The sequence below is a fragment of the Mustela nivalis genome (assembly GCF_964662115.1).
Source record: "Mustela nivalis genome assembly, chromosome: 2".
In the NCBI taxonomy this organism is placed as follows: Eukaryota; Metazoa; Chordata; class Mammalia; order Carnivora; family Mustelidae; genus Mustela; species Mustela nivalis.
The window spans coordinates 104,111,599-104,138,914 of record NC_139021.1 but is presented as its reverse complement, the minus strand read 5'-3'; the positions used below and the strand labels follow the sequence as shown (position 1 = coordinate 104,138,914).

General features: G+C 40.1%; 1 protein-coding gene across 3 annotated transcripts in view; it reads left to right on the top strand.

Moving 5' to 3' along the window:
• RYR2 (ryanodine receptor 2) overlaps positions 1 to 27,316 on the top strand; it is a 733,452-nt gene that overhangs the window by 502,491 nt on the left and 203,645 nt on the right. For all 3 annotated transcript variants that reach the window (XM_082721308.1, XM_082721309.1, XM_082721307.1), the window contains exons 32-39: positions 1,103 to 1,217; positions 3,263 to 3,423; positions 5,238 to 5,397; positions 6,197 to 6,283; positions 9,959 to 10,185; positions 12,900 to 13,704; positions 16,345 to 16,545; positions 23,866 to 23,971. In XM_082721308.1, coding sequence (XP_082577434.1) covers positions 1,103 to 1,217; positions 3,263 to 3,423; positions 5,238 to 5,397; positions 6,197 to 6,283; positions 9,959 to 10,185; positions 12,900 to 13,704; positions 16,345 to 16,545; positions 23,866 to 23,971 — 1,862 coding nt within the window. The remainder of the gene's footprint in view (positions 1 to 1,102; positions 1,218 to 3,262; positions 3,424 to 5,237; positions 5,398 to 6,196; positions 6,284 to 9,958; positions 10,186 to 12,899; positions 13,705 to 16,344; positions 16,546 to 23,865; positions 23,972 to 27,316) is intronic.

Sequence of the window (27,316 nt, the reverse complement as noted above, 5' to 3'; positions counted from 1 at the left end):
GCACATGGCAGAACTTCCTTCCTTTCTAAGGCTGAATATTATCACGTTGAGTATAGACACCTTGTGTTTAGCCATCCATCCACAGGTGGACATTTGGGTTGATTCTGCCTCTTGGCTATTGTAAATAGTGCTGATATGAACATGCATGTGCAAATATATTTTCAAGTTCCTACTTCAAATTATTCTGGACATACACCCAGAAATGGAATTGCTGCTGGTTCTCTTTTTAAGGTTTCAAGGAACCTTCATAGTCTTCTCCGCAGTAGTTGCACCATTTTATATTCCCACCAACAGGGCACAAGTGTTCCAGTTCCTCCACATTCTTAGCAACCCTTGTTATTTTCTGATTTTTTGATGTTGGCTATCCTAATGGCTGTGAAATGAAATGACTTCTCGGCTGTGGGTTTGATTTGCATTTCCCTGATGATTAATGATGTTGAGTATCTTTTCATGTGCTTATAGGCCATTTGTGGATCATCTTTGGAGAAATGTCTTTTCAGGTTCTTTGCCCTTTTTATTTTTTTAAAGGGTTATTTGCTTCTTGGTTGTTGAATTGTAGGAGTTCTTTATATATTCTGGATATTTACCCCTTATCAGATACATAATTTACAAGTATTTTCTCCTAAGAATTAGTTTTATAAGATGTTTCTATTTATGTTCTTGGTTGAAAGTTAAAGAGTATTCTAAGTAGTATTTTTTTAGACAAGGAGGCAAGTTATTTTAGCATCCTTTTTTGTTCTAAATCCTAGTTTCTCAACATCGGCGTGATCAATGCTCTGGGTTAGGTAGTTACGTGTGGTGAGAGTTTGTCCTCTTAATTGAAGGATATTTAATAACATCCATGGCCTCTAACCACTAGATGTCATTGGCACACACCCCCAGCTGTGTCAAACAAAAATGTCTCCAGATAGTACCAGATGTACTATCTGGTACTGTAGTATCTGGTATTACCAGATAGTACTGTACTATCTGGTACTCCAGATAGTACCAGAACAAAATCACCCTGGTTTCGAACCACTCTACTAAAATGATTATATGCTCATGTTCCAATGAGGCAGAACATTTGAGTGTTGCTTATTCTTAATCCTATACTGTATTTCAGATTTTTGCTTAGAAGAACAAAGCCAGATTACAGCACGAGCCATTCTGCAAGACTCACGGAAGATGTCCTTGCAGATGATCGAGATGATTACGATTACTTGATGCAAACATCCACGGTATGAGGTTGCAGCTTTTGTCACATACTCCTCTTTGTCCCTTATTATGTGTTGCACTTTGTAGAGTTCATTTTCATTCATCCTGTCTAGCCAGCTTATTTTAAAATTATTATTTGCTTATATTTGGGGGATCGAAAATTTGAAAAGTATAGGTGTATTCTGATATATGTTACCTACTAAGAGACCTATTTTAGACAGAACATCCTGATGGTGTGCTTAATCCTGATTTGCTGTCCATCTTCTTTTTCTTTTCTTTGTTGTTGTTGTTTTTTTTTTTTTTTTTTACTTTTTAAAAATATTTTATTTTTTTTTTCAGTGTTCCAAAATTCATTGTTTATGTGTCACACCTAGTGCTCTATGAAATACATGCCCTCCTTAATACCCACCAACAACCCCCCATGCCCGTCCCCTCCAAGATCCTCAGTTTGTTTCTCAGAGTCCACAGTTTCTCATGGTTTGTCTCCCTCTCTGGTTTCCCCCAACTTACTTCTCCTCTCCCTCTCCCAGTGTCCTCTGTATTATTCCTTATGCTCCACAAGTAAGTGAAACCATAAGATAATTGACTCTCTCTGCTTGACTTACTTCACACAGCATAATCTCTTCCAGTCCCGTCCATGTTGATACAAAAGTTGAGTATTCATCCTTTCTGATGGAGGCATAATACTCCATAGTATATACGGACCATATCTTCTTTATCCATTCATCAGTTGAAGGGCATCTTGGTTCTTTCCACAGTTTGGCGACTGTGGCCACTGCTGCTATGATCATTGGGGTACAGATGGCCCTTCTTTTCACTACATCTATATCTTTGGGGTAAATACCCAGTAGTGCAATTGCAGGGTTATAGGATAGCTCTATTTTTAATTTCTTAAGGAATACACTGTTTTCCAAAGTGGCTGTACCAACTTGCATTCCCAGCAACAGTGTAAGAGGGTTCCCCTTTCTCCACATCCTCTCCAACACTTGTGGTTTACTATCTTGTTGATTTTGGCCATTCTAACTGGTGTAAGGTGCTCTCTCAATGTGGTTTTGATTTGAATCTCCCTGATGGCTAGTGATGATGAACCTTTATTCATGTGTCTGTTAGCCCTTTGTATGTCTTCTTTGGAGAAGTGTCTGTTCATGTCTTCTGCTCATTTTTTGATATGATTATCTGTTTTGTGTGTGTTGAGTTTGAGGAGTTCTTTATAGATCCTGGATATCAGCTGTTTGTCTGTAGTGTCATTGCGAGTATCTTCTCCCATTCCATAGGTTGCTATCCTATTTCTTGAAAAATTTTTGATTTCCACTTAATTTTTCCAAGTGCATATGATTTTCTTAATCTTAGCGATATGTCTAAAGGAAGGTGATTTCATATACTTTGTCGGAGGTCACTTTTGCCAGATGCTATTTACATTTTCAAAACATCTTTTCCTAAAAAATCCAAGTAAGAAAAAGAATATAGACTTCTAGCCCTCATAGAAAACCCCCACATTTGGGCTAGATTTTCACATATTCTGAGCTATTTCAAAGTGATTTTAAGGTGGCAAATACTATGTTATCGGTAGAAAAGGTGAAGCATATTCAAATAGTGGATAACAGGTATAAAGACTCCAGCACTGATTGGTGTGCTTCTGTAAGCTTAAAGAATATGAAGCTTACATGCCTAAATGGATTATTTTTCTGCATAACTGTACTATATATGTATACATATACATTTGTAGGTGTGCTATGAATGTACATGGACTGATTTTATAAAACTTACTTTTATACTTTATGAAAGTATAGAACTTTTATACTCATAAGTAGTATAAAGAGCCTGAAATCACTTGGAATGTTTGCTCTGACAAATTCTTTTCTCTTTTTCCCATTATTTCTTATTTAATTTCCCTTTGCTCTAATTTAAGACCTATTTCACAATGTTAGTTCTTTGTACCTGTAACATTTGAATTAGGCCAAATGATTTTAAACAAAGAAATAACAGCCTTAGGGCAGTTTAAAGACACTGCATATCAAGGTTTTGTTTCTTCTTACTTTGCCAACACTTGTTTTTATTGTCTTTCCAGTACTATTACTCAGTGAGAATCTTTCCTGGCCAAGAACCTGCTAACGTCTGGGTAGGCTGGATTACATCAGATTTTCATCAATATGATACAGGCTTTGACTTGGACAGAGTTCGTACAGTAACCGTTACTCTAGGAGACGAGAAGGGAAAAGTGCATGAGAGGTCGGTTTTTCTCAATTTTCTTCTTACATGAATGATATCTGATGAAAATGTTGATCAACCTAGGTCTTTGTTTTTCCCCCCTTGGATTTCATGTCCAGAATAATACTGTATTTATAGAAGCAATATCATCAAACCATTAATGTCAGTGTCCTTTTTGTTACTCCTACAAACCAGTAAGGAATCTGAATATATTAAAAGTGAAAAACATTATAAAGTAAGAGCAGTGCATCCTTTTCAGGTAGTACTCATATATTCCTTCAGGTGACACTGGATGTGACTAACAGTTTGGGTTACCTGTACTTAGCCTTTGTTTTAGCGATTAGGGACGGGTGAATGTGAGACCTCTGTGGTCTGCAATGTGTCTGGGGAACTGTTGATGTGGTGGGGAGATAAACGTGAAGAGAATATGGGCTAGTAGTTGAGACCAGGTGGACACGTTTGAACTCAGACTGAGGACTAGTGGGTTCTTTCCTCAGCTTTGCCATTGACTCGCTGTGTGGCTTTGGGTAAGTCACTTACACTTTCTGTGCCATCCTTTTTCATTTGTAAGACAAAACCAAACTCAAACCAAACCTTCAAAAAAGTGAAGAAGGCTATCTTCCTTGTGGAATAAGACAAGAGAAGATCTGACCATTTGCTTCTACCTTTTGTGCCCATGCATCCTCTCTGATCTGCTGTGACAGGTCTCATAGAGAAAGGCCTCCATACCTTGCTTCTCTTCTATACCATCGTTTGTGGTGACTGGAAGCTCACTCTCCTGCCTTCAGGTCGTTACACTGGAGCCCTTGAGACAGTGGGCCGAGCCAAAATCTCCAGTCAAGAGTGCTTTACATCAGTATGGGGGTCCCAAACCACCTGTCTCCAGGAATATTCTTGCAGGACACATTGGGTTTTCAGAGATGGCAACAGTATAAGGAAATAACCCAACAGAGGAATGGGATACCTTAGAGCTGGTTTTAGCCTTAGAAATAGAGGGTAGGGAAGGGTTGTTGGATCTTACTTACGTAAATAGTGCAAAGAAACAGAGCCAACTTGATTATTCCAAAACTGACTTTATCTGAGCCTTCTTTTTCTTTTCCTCCTACTTGCCTGCCTTTGACTTTTTTTTACGAGTTTCATGAGCTCACCACTCTGCTGTGGCAGAGAAAAGGAAGGAGGCAAAGCTGAAATCACTTAGGTTTATTACCATCTCTTGTAAAGGTTTCGTGAAGGTGAAACAAGGGTTTGTTGTTAATATTGCTGATTTTATGCATATTCTAGCTAATTTTTTCTCTCATAACAGATCACCGGGAATTGTCCACAAAGGGGCATCATTTTAGTCAAATTTTAAATATACTGAATCATTGATGGCTCACGTAGAGTTTGCCTAAGGACTTTGATAGTGTTTGGAAATGAATGCTTCTCAACCCCAAACAAGTGGTTAAAAAAAAAAAAAAAGAACCCTTTGAGAATGAAAATTGCAAATTTGGATGATTATTAAATAGTTAAACTTTTTTGAACCTCAGAAAAAGGTCCAGTTTGGTTTGAGTTTTTGGAGGGAAGGTGCAGGTCAGTTTTTACTTGGTTCCAACTTGTTGACCTGTCTCCATTAGGTGTGAAATTCAGAGACGTGTAAGACCTGATTCAGAATGTCCACGAAGTCAATGGGATTTTGCTCAGAATCACAGAATCGGGCCCATTGTGCACCTCTCCCATTACAGCATGAGCTTGTTGCTTGCGCAGCATAATTTAGGTTTAGTTTGCAAGATATACACGCTTTCTGTTATGTCTGTGGTTGTACGAAGATGAAAATGTGGTTTCTTTTTGAAATTCAGCATCAAACGCAGTAACTGCTATATGGTGTGTGCGGGCGAGAGCATGAGCCCCGGGCAAGGGCGCAACAACAATGGCCTGGAGATTGGGTGTGTCGTGGACGCTGCCAGCGGGCTGCTCACGTTCACTGCCAACGGCAAGGAGCTGGGCACGTACTACCAGGTCTGTGGGCAGAGATGGTGGTGTGCTTCCAGAAAGAAAGCCTTTCTTCCCATGAGAAGAAAGCACATTTTATTGTTTATTTTTTTTAAAGATTTTATTTATTTATTTGACAGAGAGAAATCACAAGTAGACAGAGAGGCAGGCAGAGAGAGAGAGAGAGGGAAGCAGGCTCCCCGCCGAGCAGAGAGCCCAACGCGGGGACTCGATCCCAGGACCCTGAGATCATGACCTGAGCTGAAGGCAGCGGCTCAACCCACTGAGCCACCCACGTGCCCCGAAAAACACATTTTAGATCAAAAAGTACATTAGAAATTAGAAGGAAACAGTGGTGTCCCTGGGCGGCTCAGTTGATTAATCTCAACTCTTGATTTCAGCTTAGGTCATGAGCTCAGGTTTGTGGGGTCGAGCCCTGGCTCAGGCTCTGGGCTCAGCAGGGTTTCTTTCTCCCTCTCCCTCTGCCCCTCCCCCTTACATGGGATCCCTCTTTTTCTGTCTCTCAAGTAAATAAATTAAATCTTAGGAAAGAAAAGAAATTAGAAGAAAATGAAAATAGAAATGAGTTTAATTCTACCCTTCTTCCTCTGTTTGAATAATAACAGTGCCTTTCAGAGGAAACAGTATATTCCTCCAAAAATGTTCATATGATAACACCATTAAATAGTCCAAAATCATTATTGAAAGAGGGTATCTGTCTGAGAGAATGCAGATGTCCAGTCCCCTTCTAGTCATTATAAAGAAAATATTTTTTCTTAGCATTCCTTCATTAACTAATCTTACCAAATTCATTTGTTTATTTAAGGTGGAGCCAAGTACAAAATTATTTCCTGCAGTGTTTGCACAAGCAACAAGTCCCAATGTTTTCCAGTTTGAGTTGGGAAGAATAAAGGTAAGAAAGACTCATTGCTGATATTATATTTGGGGTCTTTTTATTAGGGAATAGCGGTTATTTCTTAAATGAATTCAATTTTTTTTTTTTTTTTTAGTACTCATATTAGTTACGTAAATGATCCTTTAAAAGAAAGGTAAGCCATGTTTGAAAGTTTTGTAATATCCTTCAGGTCACTGGGGCAATGAAATTATTTAGAAAGGGTTTTAGCAACAATTTAAAGTATTTATTAATTCATTGAAATGGTTAAAAACAAAAATGGGTTTCTCTGTGATCACGAAAGTATTAGATACAATAAAATTAAGCTTATATGGAATAAAAATGCCCAATAACATACCATTTGATAATCATTGAATTCAGAAGTGAACTAGTAGTTCACTTTAAGTGGGCTTAAAGACCTGAAACTCCTACTTAATGGTAAGTGCTAGAACAGGGCAGGTATAGAGAACTGTGGGAACACAGGGAAGAGCAGAGAAGTTGGAGGTTGGAGGGGGTAGATCAAGTAAAACTAAAAGAAGAGAGGACATGCAGGTCGATTCTTAACTGTGGGATAAGAGCTCTCAGAATACATCTAATAGGAGAGGCCGTTCTGGACAGAGAGCCCAAGAAAGCAAAATTATGTGAGTCAGAGAGCTGGAGGTTAAAGAATTCATTGGGACTCTCTCTCACCAAGGGTGCCTTCCAGGATGTGGCTGGAGATCAATGTGGATAGAAGGGAGACTGAGTCCCAGCAAGCTGGAAAGGCCTTGAATGCCATGCTAAGAAATTGGCACCTGTTATGTAGACAGTGTTGATCCATTGGAAATGTGAAGCAGGAGCCTGAGTATAATTAAACCTGTTTTGGAAAAATACATTGACAGTCACACGGTGGTGGAAATTTGGAGAGGGGTCTGCTGTCTCGAGAGTGAGAACAGGCAGAAATAAGGAGGTGCTGCCGATCTGATACTGTCTGCACATGACAAGGTGACGAGAGTCGTGGAAGTTATAATGGAGAGAGAATGATAAATGAGAAGATGCTGTAGAGGAGAAATGGATAAAATGTGACAATTGGATCGATAGGATTTGTTGCTGAATGGGATTCAGGTACTCAAGAAAGTGAAGAATCAGGGATTAAATTAATTCTTTAATTTTTTTAGTTTGGATAACTAAGGAAAGTTAATACATCAAGCAGAAGAGCTTGTTGAAATGCAGGAGAAGGAACTGAATTGAATTTTGCAATTGTACATTTGAGATGCCAGGCACACATCAGGATGGATACAGTAGATGGTTTTTCAGGGCTGCCTCGGTGACCTTGGACATGTTCCTTCAGCTGTGTGAGCTCCGTTTCTGCCTTTGTGAAATGAGATTCTTAGCAGCCACAGGAAGGCAAATATAATACGGACTAAAGGAATCCATGACTGTTACTCATTAGGAAGGCTTCTCTGACCTTGCCAGAAGAATTTCAGCAAAATGATGGATCAAGCTATATTATAGCAAATTCAGGATTGAAAATGAGAGAAAGACAGCAAATATCTAAATGTATATACATATATACATGTATATTTTTCACACACATACACACATATATATACACACACAATGTATATTGTATATGTGTATATATGTATTTATACCTACTTATGTATATATGTATATATAAATTTTATATATTTTTCTCTCTGTATATATAAAACATATATATATATAATTTAACCAGAAAAGTGGTCCTTTCCTAGAACTCTGATTCAGTGTTAGTCTGTTTGACATTTCCATCTGGGTGTTTACAGACATCTCAGATTAAATATGTCCAAAATGGAAATGCGGACCATGGTATCTCCTCCCCCTAACCTGTCTGATCTACAGTCTTCTTCATGTCAGTGAATAGCAGAGTCACTTGCGCAGGCCCACAACCCCGGGGTCATCCTTGACTTCTCTCCTTGACATTCCGCATCCCAGTTCCATCCACCAGTGAATCCCCGGCCTGCAACCTGTCACCGTCGCCCCTTCTGATGACCACATCGATCTCCATCACCGTAATTCCCCATCAGGTTCCTCCGGTGGCCTCTTGATGGGGACTCCTGAATTCCGCCTTGCCCCTCTGTTCATCACTCAACAATCTGAGTTACTGTCACTGTACTCAAAGAGAAATCAGATTGTGTCATTCCACTGCTCACAAACCCTCTTTCCCTGAGCACAAAAATCCTAGGTCTCATGATGGTTCTCAGGTCTAAACAGTCTGCTCTCTTGTGACCTCCCTGACCTCCTCTCATCCCCTTCATTCTACTCCAGCCACCCTGGCCTCCAGTCTTCCTGAGACTCGCCAGGCAGACTTCCTCCTTGGATCCTTTGCATTGACCATCCCTTCTGCATGGAAATTTCCTCCCCTGCACGTCCACCTGCTTCTTCTTCTTCGGATCTTTCTTGATCACCTTCTCAGCGACCCCTTTTCTGATTACCTGTTTATTCTTCCCACCCTGCCTTCTGCTTCCTTCATCCTGAGTCTACTGTTGAGTCTGCTTTCTGACTTTGTTTATTTTTTTTTCTTTTGACTTTATTTTTTATCTTCAATTTAAAAAATAGAAGCTGGATGAGAGGAGAGATTTTGTGTGTTCTGTTCATTTGGTGCCTAAAGCCGTTCGGAGTCTTTCCCCCACCTCCCCATTAAAAGAGGAGAATAGGGAAGTAGCTTGAGGATGAGACTGTCTATAAGTATGCAGTAGACAAGGCTTTACGGGTGAGGGAGACACTGAAGGTAATGGGAAAGGTGAGGTCATTGTTTTTATATGGCCCTTAAGAGATAGGTGGGGGTAGTATCAAGGTCATCAGTATGGCAATAAGTTGTGGTCCAGTAGAGACCTCTTTCCCTGAGACCAGACGGAAGAAGTTTGGAAGGCTGAAGATGATACATATTGAAGGTAGAGGAAGGTGAATGACAAATAAATTGTATTAATGTCTGATGAATTCTGTTTCCTTGTGTGATGGTCCCATTTATCTGTTGAGCTGTCTCTGGAGTACCACCAGCTACTAAAGCCTGATAAACCCCACAGGGGGTGGGTGAGAGGTTGAAGGAGGAGGTAGGTGACAGGGGACAGGCGAGGAGAGAGAGCCAAGTGGATGCAACTCATTACAGAGTTGGGCGCCAAAAGCAGCCTGAAGGCATGTGGGATTTCACCCAGGGCCCTGCTCAGCAGAGAAATATGAAGGTTCTTTGGTTATACTTGGTTGCCATTGTGTTTGCAGTGAGCCAGAGAGTATAATGAAAGCAATATCCCCAAACCAGTTTTGGTTTTTGTTTTTTTAAAGATTTTATTAGAGAAAGAGAGACAGAGAGAAAGCACAAGCAGGGGGAGCAGCAGGCAGAGAGAGAAGCAGGCTCCCCACCGAGCAGGGAGCCTAATGTGGGACTTGATCCCAGGACCCTGAGATCATGACCCGAGTGGAAGGGTTGGCTGAGCCACCCAGCCATCCCCCCAGACCAGCTGGAGATACATTCTTTCATAATATTCTCTCCTCTTGTCTTAGCAGGAGCGATTCAATCCAAGATCTCTTATTTCTTGTATTGACTTTGCTGGACGCGGAGAGTATCTTACTTCCACTACCTCTTTCCTGCACAGGACCGTGGTCATTATCGTTAACCCCATAGACTGTTACAAATTAATTCTTTTTCTACTCCCCGTCCCCAACCCCGTTCCCTAGAATGTGATGCCTCTGTCGGCGGGATTATTCAAGAGCGAGCACAAAAACCCCGTGCCGCAGTGTCCGCCGCGTCTCCACGTGCAGTTTCTGTCCCACGTCCTGTGGAGCAGGATGCCCAACCAGTTCTTGAAGGTAGATGTCTCTCGAATCAGTGAGCGCCAAGGCTGGCTGGTGCAGTGTTTGGATCCTCTGCAGTTCATGTCTCTTCATATCCCGGAGGAGAACAGGTCAGCCCCACGTGCCCTTTACCATCTGATTGGGACCCTTCGAAATTGGGGGGTGTTGCTGGGGGAGCAAAAGGAAGCTTAGAAATACCCAGTTTCTTGGGGGTGATGGAGATATTATTTCACATATTCCACGCTGAAATCTCTTTCTCAACCAGTTCATTACTGAAACAAAACTATTGTACTGCCCTTGGAGGAGCTCTGAGATATTGCTCCTTTCCTCTTGCTTTCTCTGCACCCAGAGCAGGTAAGTATTCCGACAAGTGGAACTGCAATTGAACTTAAGACTCGGTGGTTGCACGAGGTCTGCTCCGGGCTGGGATGGGGGATGTGTGTGGTCCGCTGGCCTTCTTATCCCAGGCCCAAGCTGTTGGAGCAGCTCCAGCCCGAGACACAGGGTTTCCGTGGCTAAGGTATACAGGAGGGTTAAAGGACACTTGAGGTCTCTGAGAACTTCTTTTTGCTTGTTCACTCCTGTTTTATTGATCCAAGCCAGTCATAGTCAAGCCCAAAGTAAAGAGGGCGGAGAAGATTACCCCACCTACAGGGAAGAAGGAAGAGGGAGAGTGTTTAGAAAGGACAGTATAATCTGTATCAGGGGCTGAAGGAGTGGGGTTTTTTTTTTTAATGTTTTTTTTTTTAAGATTTTATTTATTTATTTGACAGAGAGATCACAAGTAGGCAGAGAGGCAGGCAGAGAGAGAGTGGGAAGCAGACTCCCCGCTGAGCCGAAAGCCCGATGCGGGGCTCGATCCCAGGACCCTGAGATCATGACCTGAGCTGAAGGTAGAGGCTTAACCCACTGAGCCACCCAGGCACCCCTAAGCGAGTGTTTTATTTTATATTTAGTATTGTCCTTATAACAGATAAAACAATGAGTTATTTCTTTTCTTCTCATGCAGTTAAAGCCATAGCTCATTAACGTATGAATATTGCTATGAGCAGTTGGTGGGGGAAGACAGATTAAAATGATTGACATCTGTGCTTTGGTTTGCCTTCACCTACGTGTAAAGTTGGAAGATGTAGACGCTACATCCTTCAGACTTCCCTATTTCATTCATTCCATGAATATGTCTTAGTTCCCACTGTATCCCTGGCACTGGATAGTAAATAGTGTACAAAATAGTCATGATTCTTACCTTAAAAGATATCATGGTCTGGTAGGGAGGAGAGGTTCTTTAAAGGAAGAGACAGGGTACCATAAAGTGAATAATGGCAGGTATATGGGAAGGTGGTGAAAATGTAAAATTGTAGAGTCCTTAGATGTTTCTAGATACTGACACTTTAAGAGTGATTAGACAGTAGAGAAAGTTGTATTCCTCAGTAAGAACCTAGAATGAGGATGTTCTGTGTTGCTACAATGAACGGGTTCATATATATATCTGACGATTGGCCAGACTTCAGTCTTCTTGAGAGACTGGGAGGCTTAGCTAAGACCTGGGGATCATTGTCCACTATACTGGGAGGGAGAATGCCTACTCAGTTATACCTTCTCAAGAATTGGCTGCTAGCAGCTGAGCCCCATGGTTGTGTGGTTTCCTAGAGGCCCAGGTGGTACATGGCGTGGGGAATATTTTGCTTTGGGTTTCTAATGCATAAAGCTTCTGGTTCTGAGATTTCAGAGGTGCAATCTTGAACAATTTGGCACCATCAGGCTTTCAGTGGAATACCTTTGAGCCAGGCAGCCTAGATACAGTTGGGCATGGGCAGAATGATAGAGTCCTAAGGACAGTGACAGAGCTTAACAACAAATAATCACAAAGAATTACCCAGCACCTATTGTGTACTGGGCTAAGTGCATGATAAGTATTAATACACAAGTCATATAATAACCCATGTTCTGATGAGTTAATATTAGAGTCTCACCAGGATGTCTTCCTAGATGAATGAGTCACTCCCCTTATTGTGAATTTATCAGGTTTCTCCTTTTAATTCTCCAGTGTCACCTATAAGCCATCTTAATAATATACTAATAAATAGTTTAGAAAATTTTGCACAAATTTGCACAAAAGAATTATGTGCTTTAAAAAATTGACTCTATTTTGAAAGGAATGGCTTTATTTTAGGCATATTCTGGCCACACTTTTAAGGTTTTATGTGTTAGAAGGGCATGATAAAAAGCAAAATGACCTGAATTAAGAGCTCAGTGTAACCAGATTCCCAGGAGAAACTTTCCCAAGTGCAAGGTCACAGATAGTGTTTGTTTTCCTGAGCTGCACAAATCTGGTGGAAACCAGGGCTGTGTTGGTGGACATGTAGGGGCTGTGTGGGATGTATGAGATGGTAACTCATGTCAGAGGAATTAGCCCTCCATTCCCTTTCTTCTGACTGTCAGGGTAGTAGCTGATCATGGATCAGAGACAAGGTCAACGTAGCCCAAGGCAGAGTTTCCTCGTTTCTTGAGCCAGTTTAGCCAAGTTGGAGAGGGACGTTCCAGATTTTCCAAGGAGTACTTATATTTTGAAAGAAAGGGAGCCCACCACATCCAGGTGGAGACCGTATCGAAAAGCGGTGCCCCAAACCTTGGGGCGATGGAAGATAGAAAAGCTCCAAAAACAAACCACTACGCTATCATGAAACCTGTCATAGAAAAGTATTTTTTTTAAGTGTTTCCATAACTTTTTTGAAATTTACGACATACGCAGATTTCTCCTGCGATTCAGAATTTTGAAAAGTGTCCCATGCTTCACCTCGCTACTGCGCCCCCTCTTCCACAGGTCTGTGGACATACTGGAGCTGACGGAGCAGGAGGAGCTGCTGAAATTCCACTATCACACTCTCCGACTTTACTCCGCTGTCTGCGCTCTTGGGAACCACCGGGTGGCGCACGCCTTGTGCAGCCATGTCGATGAGCCTCAGCTTCTCTACGCCATCGAGAACAAGTACATGCCCGGCTTGCTGCGCGCTGGGTACTACGACCTGCTGATTGACATCCACCTGAGCTCCTACGCCACGGCCAGGCTCATGATGAACAGTGAGTTCATCGTGCCCATGACGGAGGAGACCAAGAGCATCACCCTTTTCCCTGACGAGAACAAAAAACATGGCCTCCCGGGGATTGGCCTTAGCACCTCCCTCAGGCCACGGATACAGTTTTCCTCCCCCAGTTTTGTAAGCATTAATAATGAATGTTACCAGTACAGTCCAGAGTTCCCGCTAGACATCCTCAAGGCCAAAACCATTCAGATGTTGACAGAAGCTGTTAAGGAGGGCAGCCTTCATGCCCGGGACCCCGTTGGGGGGACAACTGAGTTCCTCTTTGTACCTCTCATCAAGCTTTTCTACACTCTGCTAATCATGGGGATCTTCCACAATGAGGACTTGAAACACATCTTGCGGTTGATAGAGCCCAGTGTGTTCAAGGAAGCCACCACTCCGGAAGAGGAGACGGACACGCTGGAGAAAGAGCCCAGCCTAGAAGACTCCAAGCCAGACGGAGCTGGTGAAGATGAAGCCAAAGGGGGTAAGAGGCCCAAGGAAGGCCTGCTCCAAATGAAACTGCCTGAGCCAGTTAAATTGCAGGTAATCAGAAAAAATGATTTCAGTCAATTTCAGAGTGATTAACTTTGAAGGTATTGATATTTACCTTTGTCTCCTTTTCTCTCAGGGCTTGTGTGTGTACTTTGGTGTTCCTATATAATGATAGCTTTTCATAAAATTACCCAACTTCCTATTGTGCTTAGGGATGTGTCCATATAATTGTGTTGCATTTAGAATGGAATTTGTGATTTTTCCAAGGGAGTCAACTGACAGTAATTCATCAGCAATACCTTTAGTAATTTGCGTCTGTGTGTGTAGGCCTAGGTATCCACCTGCTAGCCCTTTTTCTCCTCCCTCTTCACTCATTGCTGGAATGCCTGAAATTGAAGGCACCTCACCCCCTTTCTAACCTCGCCTCCACTCACACCAACCCTCGAATATTTGTTTGCCAGTAGGTGTGCCCATTCTCACACAGCAAGGGTTTGCTTTAAGAAATTAAAGACATCACCTATTTCTTGTGCTTATCAAGAAGATGTCTAAGGATCGTTTCTTAACATCTCTTTAGTTCACCAGAGTCCATTTGATGGTTTGCATCATTGACATGCTCCCTTGCTCTTCCCTCCTTAGTCGACATTGATTGAAATCTTCTTCTGAGCCAGACATTTGGTTCTGGTTGGAGGAAGCAGATGTGGACTCTACCTTCCAGATGTTCACAGTCCCTAAGGGAAATAAGGACTTGTTTATCTCTCCATGCTAAAATAGTTTATTGCTAATTGCATTAAGTGATCTGAAGGAAAAGAATGGATGACTAGGAAAAAAAAATGAAATATCCACTGGATTACTGCAAGAAAGATGGGGGAGTCCTCTCTGAGATGGTGGCTTTTAAGCTGAGGTCAGGTGGATGAGCCTGGATCCAGTAGGAGCAGGAAGATTGTTCTAGGAGATTTTCAGCCAGAGCATGTAGCTCAACAAAGATTCTGAGATAGAAAAAGACCAGTTAGCTTAATGAGCTAAGGGGAATGGGTCAAGTAGGCAGAGAGCAGTTCATGTAGAATCTAGGCATTTGATAAAACCAGCCATATAATAGACTTTAAATTTTATCCTAAGTTCAGATAAAAACACTGAAGAATTTTTTTTTTAATCACTGAAGAATTTTAACAGGAAGTTTTTATTCTAGAAAAATCTGTGATGCTACAAAAGTTGGGTATTCATCCTTTCTGATGGAGGCATAATACTCCATAGAATATATGGACCACATCTTCCTTATCCATTTGTCCATTGAAGGGCATCTTGGTTCTTTCGATAGTTTGGCGACTGTGGCCATTGCTGCTATAAACATTGGGGTACAGATGACCCATCTTTCACTACATATGTATCTTTGGGATAAATACACAGGAGTGCAATTGTAGGGTTATAGGGAAGCTCTATTTTTAATTTCTTGAGGAATCTCCACACTGTTTTCCAAGGTGGCTGCACCAACTTGCATTCCCACCAACAGTGTAAGAGGGTTAACAAATAGCATGGAGGACAAGGGGAGATGGAGAGGAGAAGGGACTTGAGGGAAATTGGAAGGGGATGTGAACCATGAGAGACTATGGACTCTGAAAAACAATCTGAGGGTTTTGAAGGGGCGGGGGGTGGGAGGCTGAGGGAACCAGGTGGTGGGTATTATAGAGGGCACGGATTGCATGGAGCACTGGGTGTGGTGCAAAAACAATGAATACTGTTACACTGAAAAGAAATTTTAAAAAATCTGTGATGAAAATCGATAAGGAGAGAAAGGGAGGGTCATCTAAAGTCCACTTAGTTAAGAAGCTGTCATGTTGGTCCAGACACAAGGTCCATGCCCATGTCCATGAAGGTCCATGCCCTTCACCACATTCTAGGGTGGGATGAAGGGCATGGGGAAGGAGGGTAGATGATAGGGCTACCTCAGAGCTGGCATTGACAGGAATGCACCTGTTGTGGTTGTGAAGTTTTCTTTACCGCCTTCCTTGTACGGTATTTTATAATATTGGTTGTTGGTATTATATGATTTAAATGTTTTCCTAAGTATGGGCAGAACATTCTCTCATAGGCATGTTTCTACCAACATATATTGTTGGTTAAAAATCCTTTTGGATTCAGGTAGAAGAATACCCAACTAACTGTTTCATGAGTAAGCGATGGAACCACTTAATTAATTTACATGAGAAGTCTGGAGGTACACAGTTCTAAAATTCATATAGTGGCCCAATAATGTCCTCAGGAACCTGGCCGTTAATATTTTCCTGTGTTCCTCGGTGTGTGGTTTTCATCCTAAAGTGAAGTGATCATGTCACTCATTACCCAGTTGTACCCATTTTGGGGGGGGGGTGTTCTAGTCTTTTATTTTTGATGAGAAATCTTTCCCACAGGACCCCCTGGCTAACTTCTCCTTATATATCTTATTCGCCATAGTACCTGTGGCTGAGAGGAGGCCAGGATGGTAAATGTCCACCAGAAGAATGTGTATTTACCCTTTTTGCTAGAAAAATTACTTCTTATCCCCTGGGACCAACCACAGCCTGCACAAAATCAGAATTCTGTTCATAGAGAAGAGTTGGCCAGTAAGCATGTCTGCCACAGATTTTGATCTGATACGCATTCACCACGTAAAGATCCAGAAATTAAATCTCATCTCCTTTGTCATCATCTTTTTAGATGTGCCTGCTGCTTCAGTACCTCTGTGACTGCCAAGTCCGGCACCGGATAGAAGCCATTGTGGCCTTTTCCGATGACTTTGTAGCAAAGCTCCAAGACAACCAGCGTTTTCGATACAACGAAGTAATGCAAGCCTTAAACATGTCTGCTGCCCTCACCGCCCGGAAAACGAAGGAATTTAGATCGCCCCCTCAAGAGCAGGTACGAGAGTACAATGGAAATCCTTCCTTTTTTCTTTGGGTTTTACATCATCCAGGATATAGTAATTGCAAAATTATATCATAAGTTATGTGTGTTGTTGTTTTTTTTCCCTTCCTGTTCTCTTTAAGCCACATTGATTTAGTCAGTAATTCTTAGTTTCACCAAAAAAAATTACCCAGTTAGTTTAAACAAACAAGAGACTTACTGAAAGTTATCATGTGTATTCTAGATTCTTGGACAAGACTGATGTTCTCTTTGCAGAACTTCAGAATCTGGCACTTCAGTCTTGTCCAAGATCTTCGTTGGCTGACAAGGCACCACCCCAGTGAAAAGGAGCCCCTCCATTCTAAGAATTGATGTCAGATACCTTCTGTTTGGTCCCTCCTGTAAGACCAAATGTCGATGCCCCAAGGCTTGCTGGAAGATGGATCACCTGTTCATGGTTCTTCTGGTTGCTCACTCCAAACCCACCTCTCTCCCTTGGTGAGAGGGAGTACAGTGGTACAGCAGTACAGTTGAACCAAGGGTACGTGCCTGATCCAGACAATGAGCTAGTCTGGAATCTACTTCAAAATGGGATGCCTGGTGCGGGAGATTTCCAAGATGGTGGTGAAAAGGTATAACCACCAGATCTCATCTTCAGTCTCTTGCCCTTAGCATTTCCCTCTCAAGATACTTCAAAGTGAAAATGTTTAGGGACTAATAGCAGAAGTTGTCTTCTCACCAGAATGTAGTTTCTTTGAGGGAGGGGTCATGGAATTTTGTTCATTGCCAGGAAGAGCATGTATGGAGCAGAAAACAAGTCCAAGCCTTCCCAAATTAAATCCATTTGGTAAACTGAAGTCAAGAGGCTCCTGCTTCTGCAAAAATGAAGTACATGAACCTTCTCGATTCTTCCTTCTAAGTATAACTGTAATCCTGGAAATTACATAAAAGATTAGATAGGAAGACTCTAAAAGGTAGAAACAAGGAGACTGGCTATGGAAATGGGACCTGAGGACCTGTGATAAGTCCTCTGGGTTTTCTTTTTGCCTCATCTATCTCAGACTTGGGGCTAAAGGAGCCCACAGTGCAGAAATCCAATGGGCATCAACAAGAAAAGCCCAACCAAGGGCTTCTATGTCTAGCCAGAGGACCATGAAAATTGTCTTTCTAGCAAAACCAAAAACTTGTAGGTACTAACAGTACTACTCCAGTCGAACACAAGACGGAACTGTGCCTTACCACCCCAACCAACAGACACTAAGTGAGGAGCCCAGACCTCCACCCTCACCAGGCTGTAGTGAGGTGCTCCAGGCAAAATTGTGGGGAGCTGGGACTTCATCTCTGATGACTGGTAATGTGGCCTGCTTCTTCCAGAGTGTCAGTAGAGGCCAGAGAGGGAGGAGTAAGTGCATGGCACTTTTGCCCTTTCCAGCCAGGGTTGAATGAGTTGAGTATAGGTCTAGTGGGGAATTGGATTTCCCCTTGCCCAGTGAGAACAATGTGTTCTCCTCTTTCATTGTTCATGGAAGCTGAGTGAAGAGATGGGCTTCCATTCCTACCAGGCAGTAGCAAGTAACAAGGCAGCTCAAACTCATCTCCTGCTAGGTAGTGTCAAAAGAAACCAGATATTTAAATAAGATCCAGAAGTCTCATAAGACCAAAATGTCAAGGTTTCAATTTAAAAAAAAAAATCACTCATCACACTAAGAAGCAGGAAAAACTTAAAGATATTTAAGAGGTACCAACTCTGAGGTGAAGAAGATGTTAAATTTGTCTGACAAGGCTTTTAAAGCATTTGTCATAAAACTGCTTCAAAATGGGGCAGGAGGGGAACTCATCACAAAGAAATATAGAAATAAGAACCAAATGGAAGTTTCAGAACTAAAAAATCACCCGAATAAAGAAACCTTAAGTGGATGGACTTCATAGTAGAAGGAAGGAGAAAGAGAAAAGAATCACTGAACTGAAGAGAGAACAGCAAGAATTACCCAGGCCAAATTACCATATGATCTCTCTGGTGTGAGGAGTCTGAGAGACAGGGTGGGGGATCATGGGGGGAAGCGAAGGAAAAAGTGAAACAGGATGGGATTTTGAGGGAGACAAACCATTAGAGACTCTTAATCTCACGAAACAAACTGAGGGTTTCTGGAGGGGGGGGAGGGAGAGGGTGGTTGGGTTATGGACACTGGGGAGAGCATGTGCTATGGTAAGTGCTGTGAAATGTGTAAGCCTGATGATTTACAGACCTGTACCCCTGGGCAAATAATACATTATATGCTAATTTTAAAAAAAATTACCCAGTCCAGGGACGTCTGGGTGGTTCAGTCAGTTAAGTGTCAGACTTTTGATTTCAGCTCAGGTCATGATTTCAGGGTCATGAGATCGAGTGCCACATCAGGCTCCGTGATCAGCTGGGAATCTGCTGGAGATTCTTTCCCTCTCCCTTGTCCCTGCTCCTGTGCATGTGCACATGCTCTCTCTCTTAAATAAATAAAATAATCTTTAAATAATAAATCTTATTATTTAAAAAATAATCAGATTTAAATAACTTTTAAAAATAAAATAAATAACTTTAAATAAATAATCTTTAAAAATTAAAAAAAAAAAAAAGAATTACCCATTCGGAAAAACAGAAGAAAAAATAGGACCCTGCAAATATAACAAAAGATCCAACATTTGTGACATTAGAGTCCCAGAGATGGGAAAAAGAAGGGGAACTGGAAAAAAAATTAAATAAATAATGGTTGAAACATTTCAAGTTTGGCAAAAGATACAAAGAAAGAGACTCAAGAAGCCGAATAAACTAGGTACCCAAAGAAATCTAAACCAAGATTATCACTGTCAAACCTCTGAAAACTAAGGACTCAGAAGAAAATCTTGAAAGCAGTGAGAAAGAAATGACACGCAGAGGAGGAAAAGCAATGTGAGTGACTGCGATTTCAGACTGGCCAATGGAGGCCAGACAGAGACAGAAGAGGCACACCAGTTTTCAACTGGAAAAAGACTGAAAACCCAGAATTCTATAGGTAGTAAAAACATCCTTCAGGAATGCAGGGGAGATCAAGACAGTCTCCAATGAAGGAACACACTGAGAACTGGACTACAGCAGACGGACCCTGAAAGAACTGTAAACAAAGTCCTTGAAATAAAGAGAAAAATGACTGTAGAAGAAAATTGTGAAAATCTGGAATGGAGAAAGAACTATGGAAGGTGTTAAAGCATGCAGAACCACAATGCATTTTCCTTTTCGTTTTGAGTTTTCTAGGTTATATTTGTTGGTTGAAGCAAAAATGATAAAGCTGTCTAATGTGTTCTAGATGTATTTATAGGGAATACTTAAGACATATGTAGTTTTTATTTTTTAATTTTTAAGGAAGATTTTATTCATCTGTTTATTTTGGGAAGAGACCACGTGTGGATGAGCCTAGAGCAAGCTTGGGGGGAAGGGCAAAGGGGGAGAGACGAGTTGACTCTGTGCTGAGCCTAGAGCCTGATGTGGGACTGGATCCCATGACCGTGACCCAAGCTGAAACCAAGAGTTGGATGCTTAACTGACTGAGCCTCCCAGGTACTGCAAGACATTTTATATTTTAAATAAAGGAGGATAAGCAGTCTAAAGGGAGGTAAATTTTCTGTGCTTCACTCAAACCAATAATATATTGATGCCAGTAGTCTATAATGAATTATGTATGTATAATGTAATATCCAGAGCAACCACTTAAAAAGCTATAGATAGAGCTATACTAAAAATAAATAAATTAATTAATTTTAAAATGCCAGGGTTAGCTCAACATGAGATCCTAAAAATAGTTTAAGGAACCCATAGCAAGTTGGGAAAAATAAAGCAGAACAAACAAAAAACACATAAAATTACAGATTTAAGTTATAGCACATCCATAAAGTCATGAATATAGATAATCTAAATATATTAATTAAAAGGCAGAGATTGGCAGAGTGGCTTTTGAAACTTGGCCTGACCATATGGTCTTAGGTTTCTAGGAGAAACTCATATCAAATAGAATGATGTAGATAGGTTAAAAGTGAAAGGATGAAAAAGGTTACACAGATATAGATAGATAAATTTAATTTAAATTTTAGGTAGTTAACGTACAGTGGAAAATTGGTTTCTGGAGTAGAATTCAGTGATTCATCACTTACATGTAATACCTAGCGCTCATCACAAGTGCCCTCTAGTCTATCCCCACCTCCCTCCCTCCACCAACCCTAAGTTTGTTCTTTGTCATTAAGAATCTCTTATGGCTTATTTCGCTCTCTCCTTTTTTTCTTTTCTCCCATCCCATATGTGCCACTTCCCCACAGTGCACGAAAGAAGAATGAGGCGCAAACAAGTCAGGTGCGAGAGACAGGGAGCAGTAGAGAAGACTGTTGCCCCGAACAACTGCTCAGTCCCATATTATTAGATACAGGATAACAATCAACAAAGGAGTAGAAGAGGGCTCTGCATTAACCAGATGCCTTGTAAACAAGAAGGAATATCACTTACACATTGATTATAAATCTTACAGATAAGCAAGGAAAGTAGGATATGTTTGGTCATGCAGTATAGAATTTATAGGGGAGCAAGCACATTTAAAGGGATTATCTTGATTAACGGCAGGCTGTCTCTGAGGCAGGGCAGATGATGAAAAAAATGGAGCAGGTGGCGTTCCACCCAGAGCGGGCCAGGCATTCCTGGCTGCTCGGCTTCCAAGCGTAAATCATCCTCTCCCCCAGAGACCTGTTGCTAATGCATGTTTTTCTTAAGACAACCTTTAAGCATGCTTGCTAGACTAGTGCAATTTCTCATGGGTTATATTTTAAGCAGTACATTGTTTTGAGGGACAGTTACACATATGTTCATTTGTCTTTTTTTAATTCCACATATAAGTGAGATCATATGGTACTGACTTATTTCACTTAGCATAATATATCCTAGCTCCATCCGTGTCATTGCAAAGGGCAATATTTTATTCTCTTTGATGGCTGAGTGACAGTCCATTGTGTGTGTGTGTGTGTGTGTGTATACCACATCTTCTTTATCCATTCATCAGTCAGTGGACATTTGGGCTCTGTCCATAGTTGGCTAATGTTGATAATGCTGCTATAAACATCTGGGTGTATGTATTCCTTCAAATCTGTGAAAAAAGGGATATCTGGGTGGCTGAGTGGGTTAAATCCTCTGTCTTCAGCTCAGTTCATGATCCCGGGGTCCTGGGATCCAGTCCCGCATCAGGCTCTCTGCTCAGCAGGGAGCCTGCTCCCCCCCCACCCCCGCTTACCTTTCTGCCTACTTATGATCTCTGTCTGTCAAATAAATAAAATCTTTTAAAAAATATGTGAAGAAGATATATTATGAAAAAATAGGTGTATATCAGAACAAAGAAATTATCAGAGACAGACAGGGACATTATACAATAATAAAAGAGCAACTTGCTAAGAAGACAAATGTACATGTACTAAATAATAGAGCTGAAAAATACGTGAGGTCCACACAGATAGGACTGAAAGAAGAAATAGATAAATACACAATTATACGGGGAGACTTCAGCACCCCTTTGTCAATAATTGATAGAAAAGCTAGACAGAAGTCAGCAAGAATATAGGAAAACACAACCCTCGCACTACCAAACAGGATCTTTGGATATTTGTAGAACATCCACCCAAGGATATATATTTTTTTCAAGTTCCCTTGAAACATTCTCAATGATGGACTCTATCCTGGGCCATAAAACAACCTAAACACATTTAAAAGCATTGGATTTTTTTCATACAGAATCTTTTTGCTGACCACAATGGAGTTCAACTTAGAAATCAATAAAAGAAAGGTAACAGGCAGTCTCCCATTACTAGAGAACTAAAGAACACAATCTTAAATAACTCTTGGTAGAGGTCTCAGGGGAAATTTAAAAACATATTGAACTGAAAGAAAATGAAAATATATTAAATATTTATATTAAATTATATTTAATGTTAAATATAATTTAATTTTATATTAAATTTTACATATGAAAATTTGTGGGGACAGCCAAAGCAGTGCTGAGAGGATAATTTATGACACTAAATACTTACAGAGAGAAAAATAAACCAATAATCTAAGCTTCTGTCACAAACATTTAGAAAAAGAAGAGCAAAATAAACTCAAAACAAGTAGAAGGAAGGCACTTCTGTAGATAAAAGCAGAAATCAATAAAACTGAAAACAGGACCATTGAAAGAAATAATGAATCTCAAAACTGGCTATTTAGAAATATCAAATCTACGAACCACTGAAAAGGCTAACAAAAAGAAAGAAGACCCAAATTACCAATATCAGGAATGAAATGAGGTATTACTACAGACCCTGCAGACACCAAAAGGATCAGGTGGGAATGTATGTGTGCATTTACTGTATGATTCTATTTATGTAACATTTTTGAAATGACAATAGTACAGAAATGGACAGTAGATTAGTGATTGACAGGAATAAGGGTTGAGGAGCATGTGGGAGGGTAGTGAATGTAATTATAAAGGGATAGGAGAAATGATTGTTCAGGTGATGAAATTGTCCTCTATTTTGATTATCAGTGTCAGTGTTGTGGTTGTGATATTGTACTGGCTGTTTTGTAAAGATGTTACCCATTCCCAGGGGAAAATGAGTAAAGGGTATATGGTATCTCTTTGACTATGTCTCACCATAGCATATGCGTATTATCTTGAAATAAAAGTTAAACAAAAAGTTCACATTAAAAAACTCTAAAAAGCAAACATAATTGTTTCGTCAGGGGAAATTATAAAACAGCAACATTCTTTTCTTCATTCATAAATGTAGTTTTTTTATGTGTAAAACTAAAACAAATGGAGGATAGTTTGTTGAAGTTTATTTAATTGAATCATTAATGTTAGTAAAAGCATAGCTATCCATTTTATTTTCTACTTGGATTTTTCTTCACCTTTACTCTATATCCTTCTCAAAAAGTATTCTTTAAAGTACTTCAGGAAGTTTAGAAATTAGCAAGACAAAAATGGAAATCTAAGAGAAGCATAAAAAATATTTTTTTAAATAATATTTAGATTTTAGTTGATTTAAGGGCCCTAAGTACATAAGGGTCTAACATTCTCTGGGATTGAGAAAAAGGAAGCAAATTATGATACTTGTTTGCAGTAAGCTAGGCTTTGAATAGTATTATTTATTTTTTTGGTATTCATTGTATTGAGTAATAATGGTTTTTCATCTGTTGGGCAGCAATTTTATACTCAAAGATTTGAACATCTTTGGTTTTTATGATTTTTTTTTCTGTGTCATTCCTGAATTCACCGTTCTTTTGCTCACCTCTTTCTCATTTTTCCAAACTTTCAGATCAATATGCTTCTCAATTTTAAGGATGACAAAAGTGAATGTCCATGTCCTGAAGAAATCCGTGACCAGCTTTTAGATTTTCATGAAGATTTGATGACACATTGTGGTAAAGTCTTCTTGACTTACAACTCTTATTAGATGTGTTATATATTTATTTATTTACTTATGTATTCATTGAAAATTAACTGACATATACACCACCGTGTAAGTTTAGGATGTATATTGTGATTGTTTGATTTATTTATATTGTGAAATGACTACCATAATAGGTTTCACTAAGATCCATCTTCTCATGTAGATGCAAGAAAAGGAAAAGAAGAAATAAAGGCATTTTTCCCCCCCTTGTGGTGAACACCCTTAGGACTTACTCTCTTCAAAGAGCTTTCCTGTATATCATACAGCAGTGTTAGCTACAGTCATTATGCGATATGTTGCTTCCCTAGAACTTATTTAAAGTTTGTAACTTTTTTTTTTTTAAGATTTTATTTATTTGTCAGAGAGAGGGAGAGAGAGCGAGCACAGGCAGACAGAATGGCAGACAGAGGCAGAGGGAGAAGCAGGCTCCCTGCCGAGCAAGGAGCCCGATATGGGACTCGATCCCAGGACGCTGGGATCATGACCTGAGCCGAAGGCAGCTGCTTAACCAACTGAGCCAGCCAGTCGTCCCAAGTTTGTAACTTTTGACCGCTTTCCTTCAATGCCCTTCTCCCTACTGATAACACCTCTGTTTTTCTCTGAGTCTTTTGTTTGTTTTTAGTTTTCCAAATATGAGTGCAATCACACAGTATTTCTCTTTACTTTGCCTTATTTGTCTTAGCATAGTTCCTTCAAGTTCTGCTCCGTTATCGCAGATGGTAAGATTTCCTTGGTTTTTTTTGGCTAAATAATATTCCATATCCACAACATCTTTATCCATTCGTTTATTGATGGACACAAGTTATTTCCATATCTTGGCTATCATAAATAATGCTGCTATGAACATGGCAATGCAGATACCTTTTTCAAATTAGTGTTTTAATTTCCTTTGGATATATTCCCAGAAGTGAGTTGCTGGATCGTATGGTAATTCGGTTTTTTAAAAAAGTTTTGAGGATCCTCTATACTGCTTTGTTTTTTGCTATTGAGTTACAGTAGTCTTTTATGTATTTTGAGTATTAACTCCTTATCAGATACTACTCTACATACATTTTTTTCTCATTCTGTAGGTTGTCTTTTCACTTTGTTAGTGGTTTCTTTGGTTTTTATGGAAGCTGTTTAGTTTGTTTATTTTTGCTATTGTTGCTTGTGGTTTAGGTGTCATATTCAAAAAATCATTGCCAAAACCCATATCAAGGAGCTTTGTTTTTACATTTTTCTAGGAGTTTCATGATATCAGGTCATACATCTAAGTCTTTCCATCTATTTCTAATTAATTTTTAATGAGTGGTTAAGATAAGGGTCCAGTCTCATTCTTTTAAATGTAAATATCCCATTATCCCACACTGTTTATTGAAGACTATCTTTTTTTTTTTTTAAGATTTTATTTATTTATTTGACAGAGAGAGATCACAAGTAGGCAGAGAGGCAGGCAGAGAGATAGAGAAAGGGAAGCATGCTCCCTGCCAAGCAGAGGACCCAACTCGGGCTCAATCCCAGGACCCTGGGATCACCATCCAAGCTGAAGACAGAGGCTTTAACCCACTGAGCCACCCAGAGCCACCCAGGCACTCCTATCTTTTCTTTTCTTTTTTTTTTTTTTTTTTTTTTGAAGATTTTATTTATTTATTTGACAGAGAGAGAGAGAGGGAGATCACAAGTAGGCAGAGAGGCAGGCAGAGAGCCTGATGTGGGGCTCCATCCCAGGACCCTGAGATTATGACCTGAGCTGAAGGCAGAGGCTTAACCCACAGAGCCACCCAGGTGCCCCTATTGAAGACTATCTTTTCTCCATTGGGTATTCTTGGCCCCCATGTCAAGTATTAGTAGGGCATCTATGCTTGGGGTTATTTCTGGGCTCTCTGTTCTTTTCCATTTATCTACCCATTTTTATGTCAGTACCAGTATGTTTTGATGACTATAGCTTTACTATATTAACTTGTAATCAGGGAGTGTGACACTTCCTGCTTTATTCTTCTTTCTCAGGATTTCTTCAGCCATTAGGGAGATTTTGTGACTTCATATAAATTTTAGGAAGATTTTTTCCTACTTTTGTAGAAAATGCCATTCAAATTTTGATAGGGATTACAATGAATCTATAGATAGCTTTTGATAGTATTACCATTTTACAATATTAATTCTTCCAAAGCCATTACTAGAGGATGCCTTTCCATTTATTCATATCCTCTTCTTTTCTTTTCATCAATCTCATGTAATTTTTAGGATAGAGATCTTTTACCTTGTTAAACTTATTCCTAAGTATTTTATTGTTCTTAATGCTATTGTAAATGAGATCAATTTCTTAATTTCTTTTTCAGAAATTTTATTTTTAGTTTATAAAAACACTACATATTGTTGTATGTTAATTTCATGTGTGCAACTTTATTGAATTCATTCATTATGTTTAACAGTTTTTTGGTTGAGTCTTTAGTATTTTCCATGTGTAAAATCATGTTGTCTGCAAATAGAGACCATTTTACTTCTTCCTTCTCAATTCAGGTAGCTTTTATTTCTTTTTCTTGCTTGATTGCTCTAGCTGGGACTTCCAAGAAAGGGGATGTCTTTGTCTTGTTCCTGATCTTTGAGGAAGACTTTTTCAGTCTTTCACCATTGGGGATGATGTTAGCTGTGGGCTTACCATATATGGTCTTTGTATGTTGAGGTGTATTCCTTCTGTACCTAATTTGTTAAGAATTTTTATCATGAATGGATGTTAAAATTTCTTGAGTGCTTTTTCTAAAGTGCCCACTGAGATGATAATACGATTCTTTTCATTCATTCTGTTATTGTGGGGTGTCACATTGATTGGCTCATGTATGTTGGACCCTCCTAGCATCTCAGTGATAAATCTCACTTGATCATGGTGAGGGGCGCCTGGGTGGCTCAGTGGGTTAAGCCTCTGCCTTCGGCTCAGGTCATGATCCCAGGGTGCTGGAATCGAGCCCTGCATTGGGCTCTCTGCTCAGCGGGGAGCCTGCTTCCTCCTCTCTCTGCCTGCCTCTCTGCCTACTTGTGATCTCTCTGTCCAATAAATACATAAAATCTTAAAAAAGAAAATCTCACTTGATCATGGTGAATGATCCTTTTAATATGCTGTTGAATTCAGTTCGCTGGTATTTATTGAGAAATCTGTGTTCCTTGGGGTTAGTGACCTGTGATTTTCTTTTCTTGTAGTATCCTTTTGCATTTTTGGTAGCAGGTAAATGCTGTCCTAATAAAATGATTTGGGGCATGTTTCCTCCTCTTGGATATTTTTGGAGAAGTTTGAGAAGAATTGAGGTAATTCTTATTTCAATGTTTAGTTAAATTCACCAGT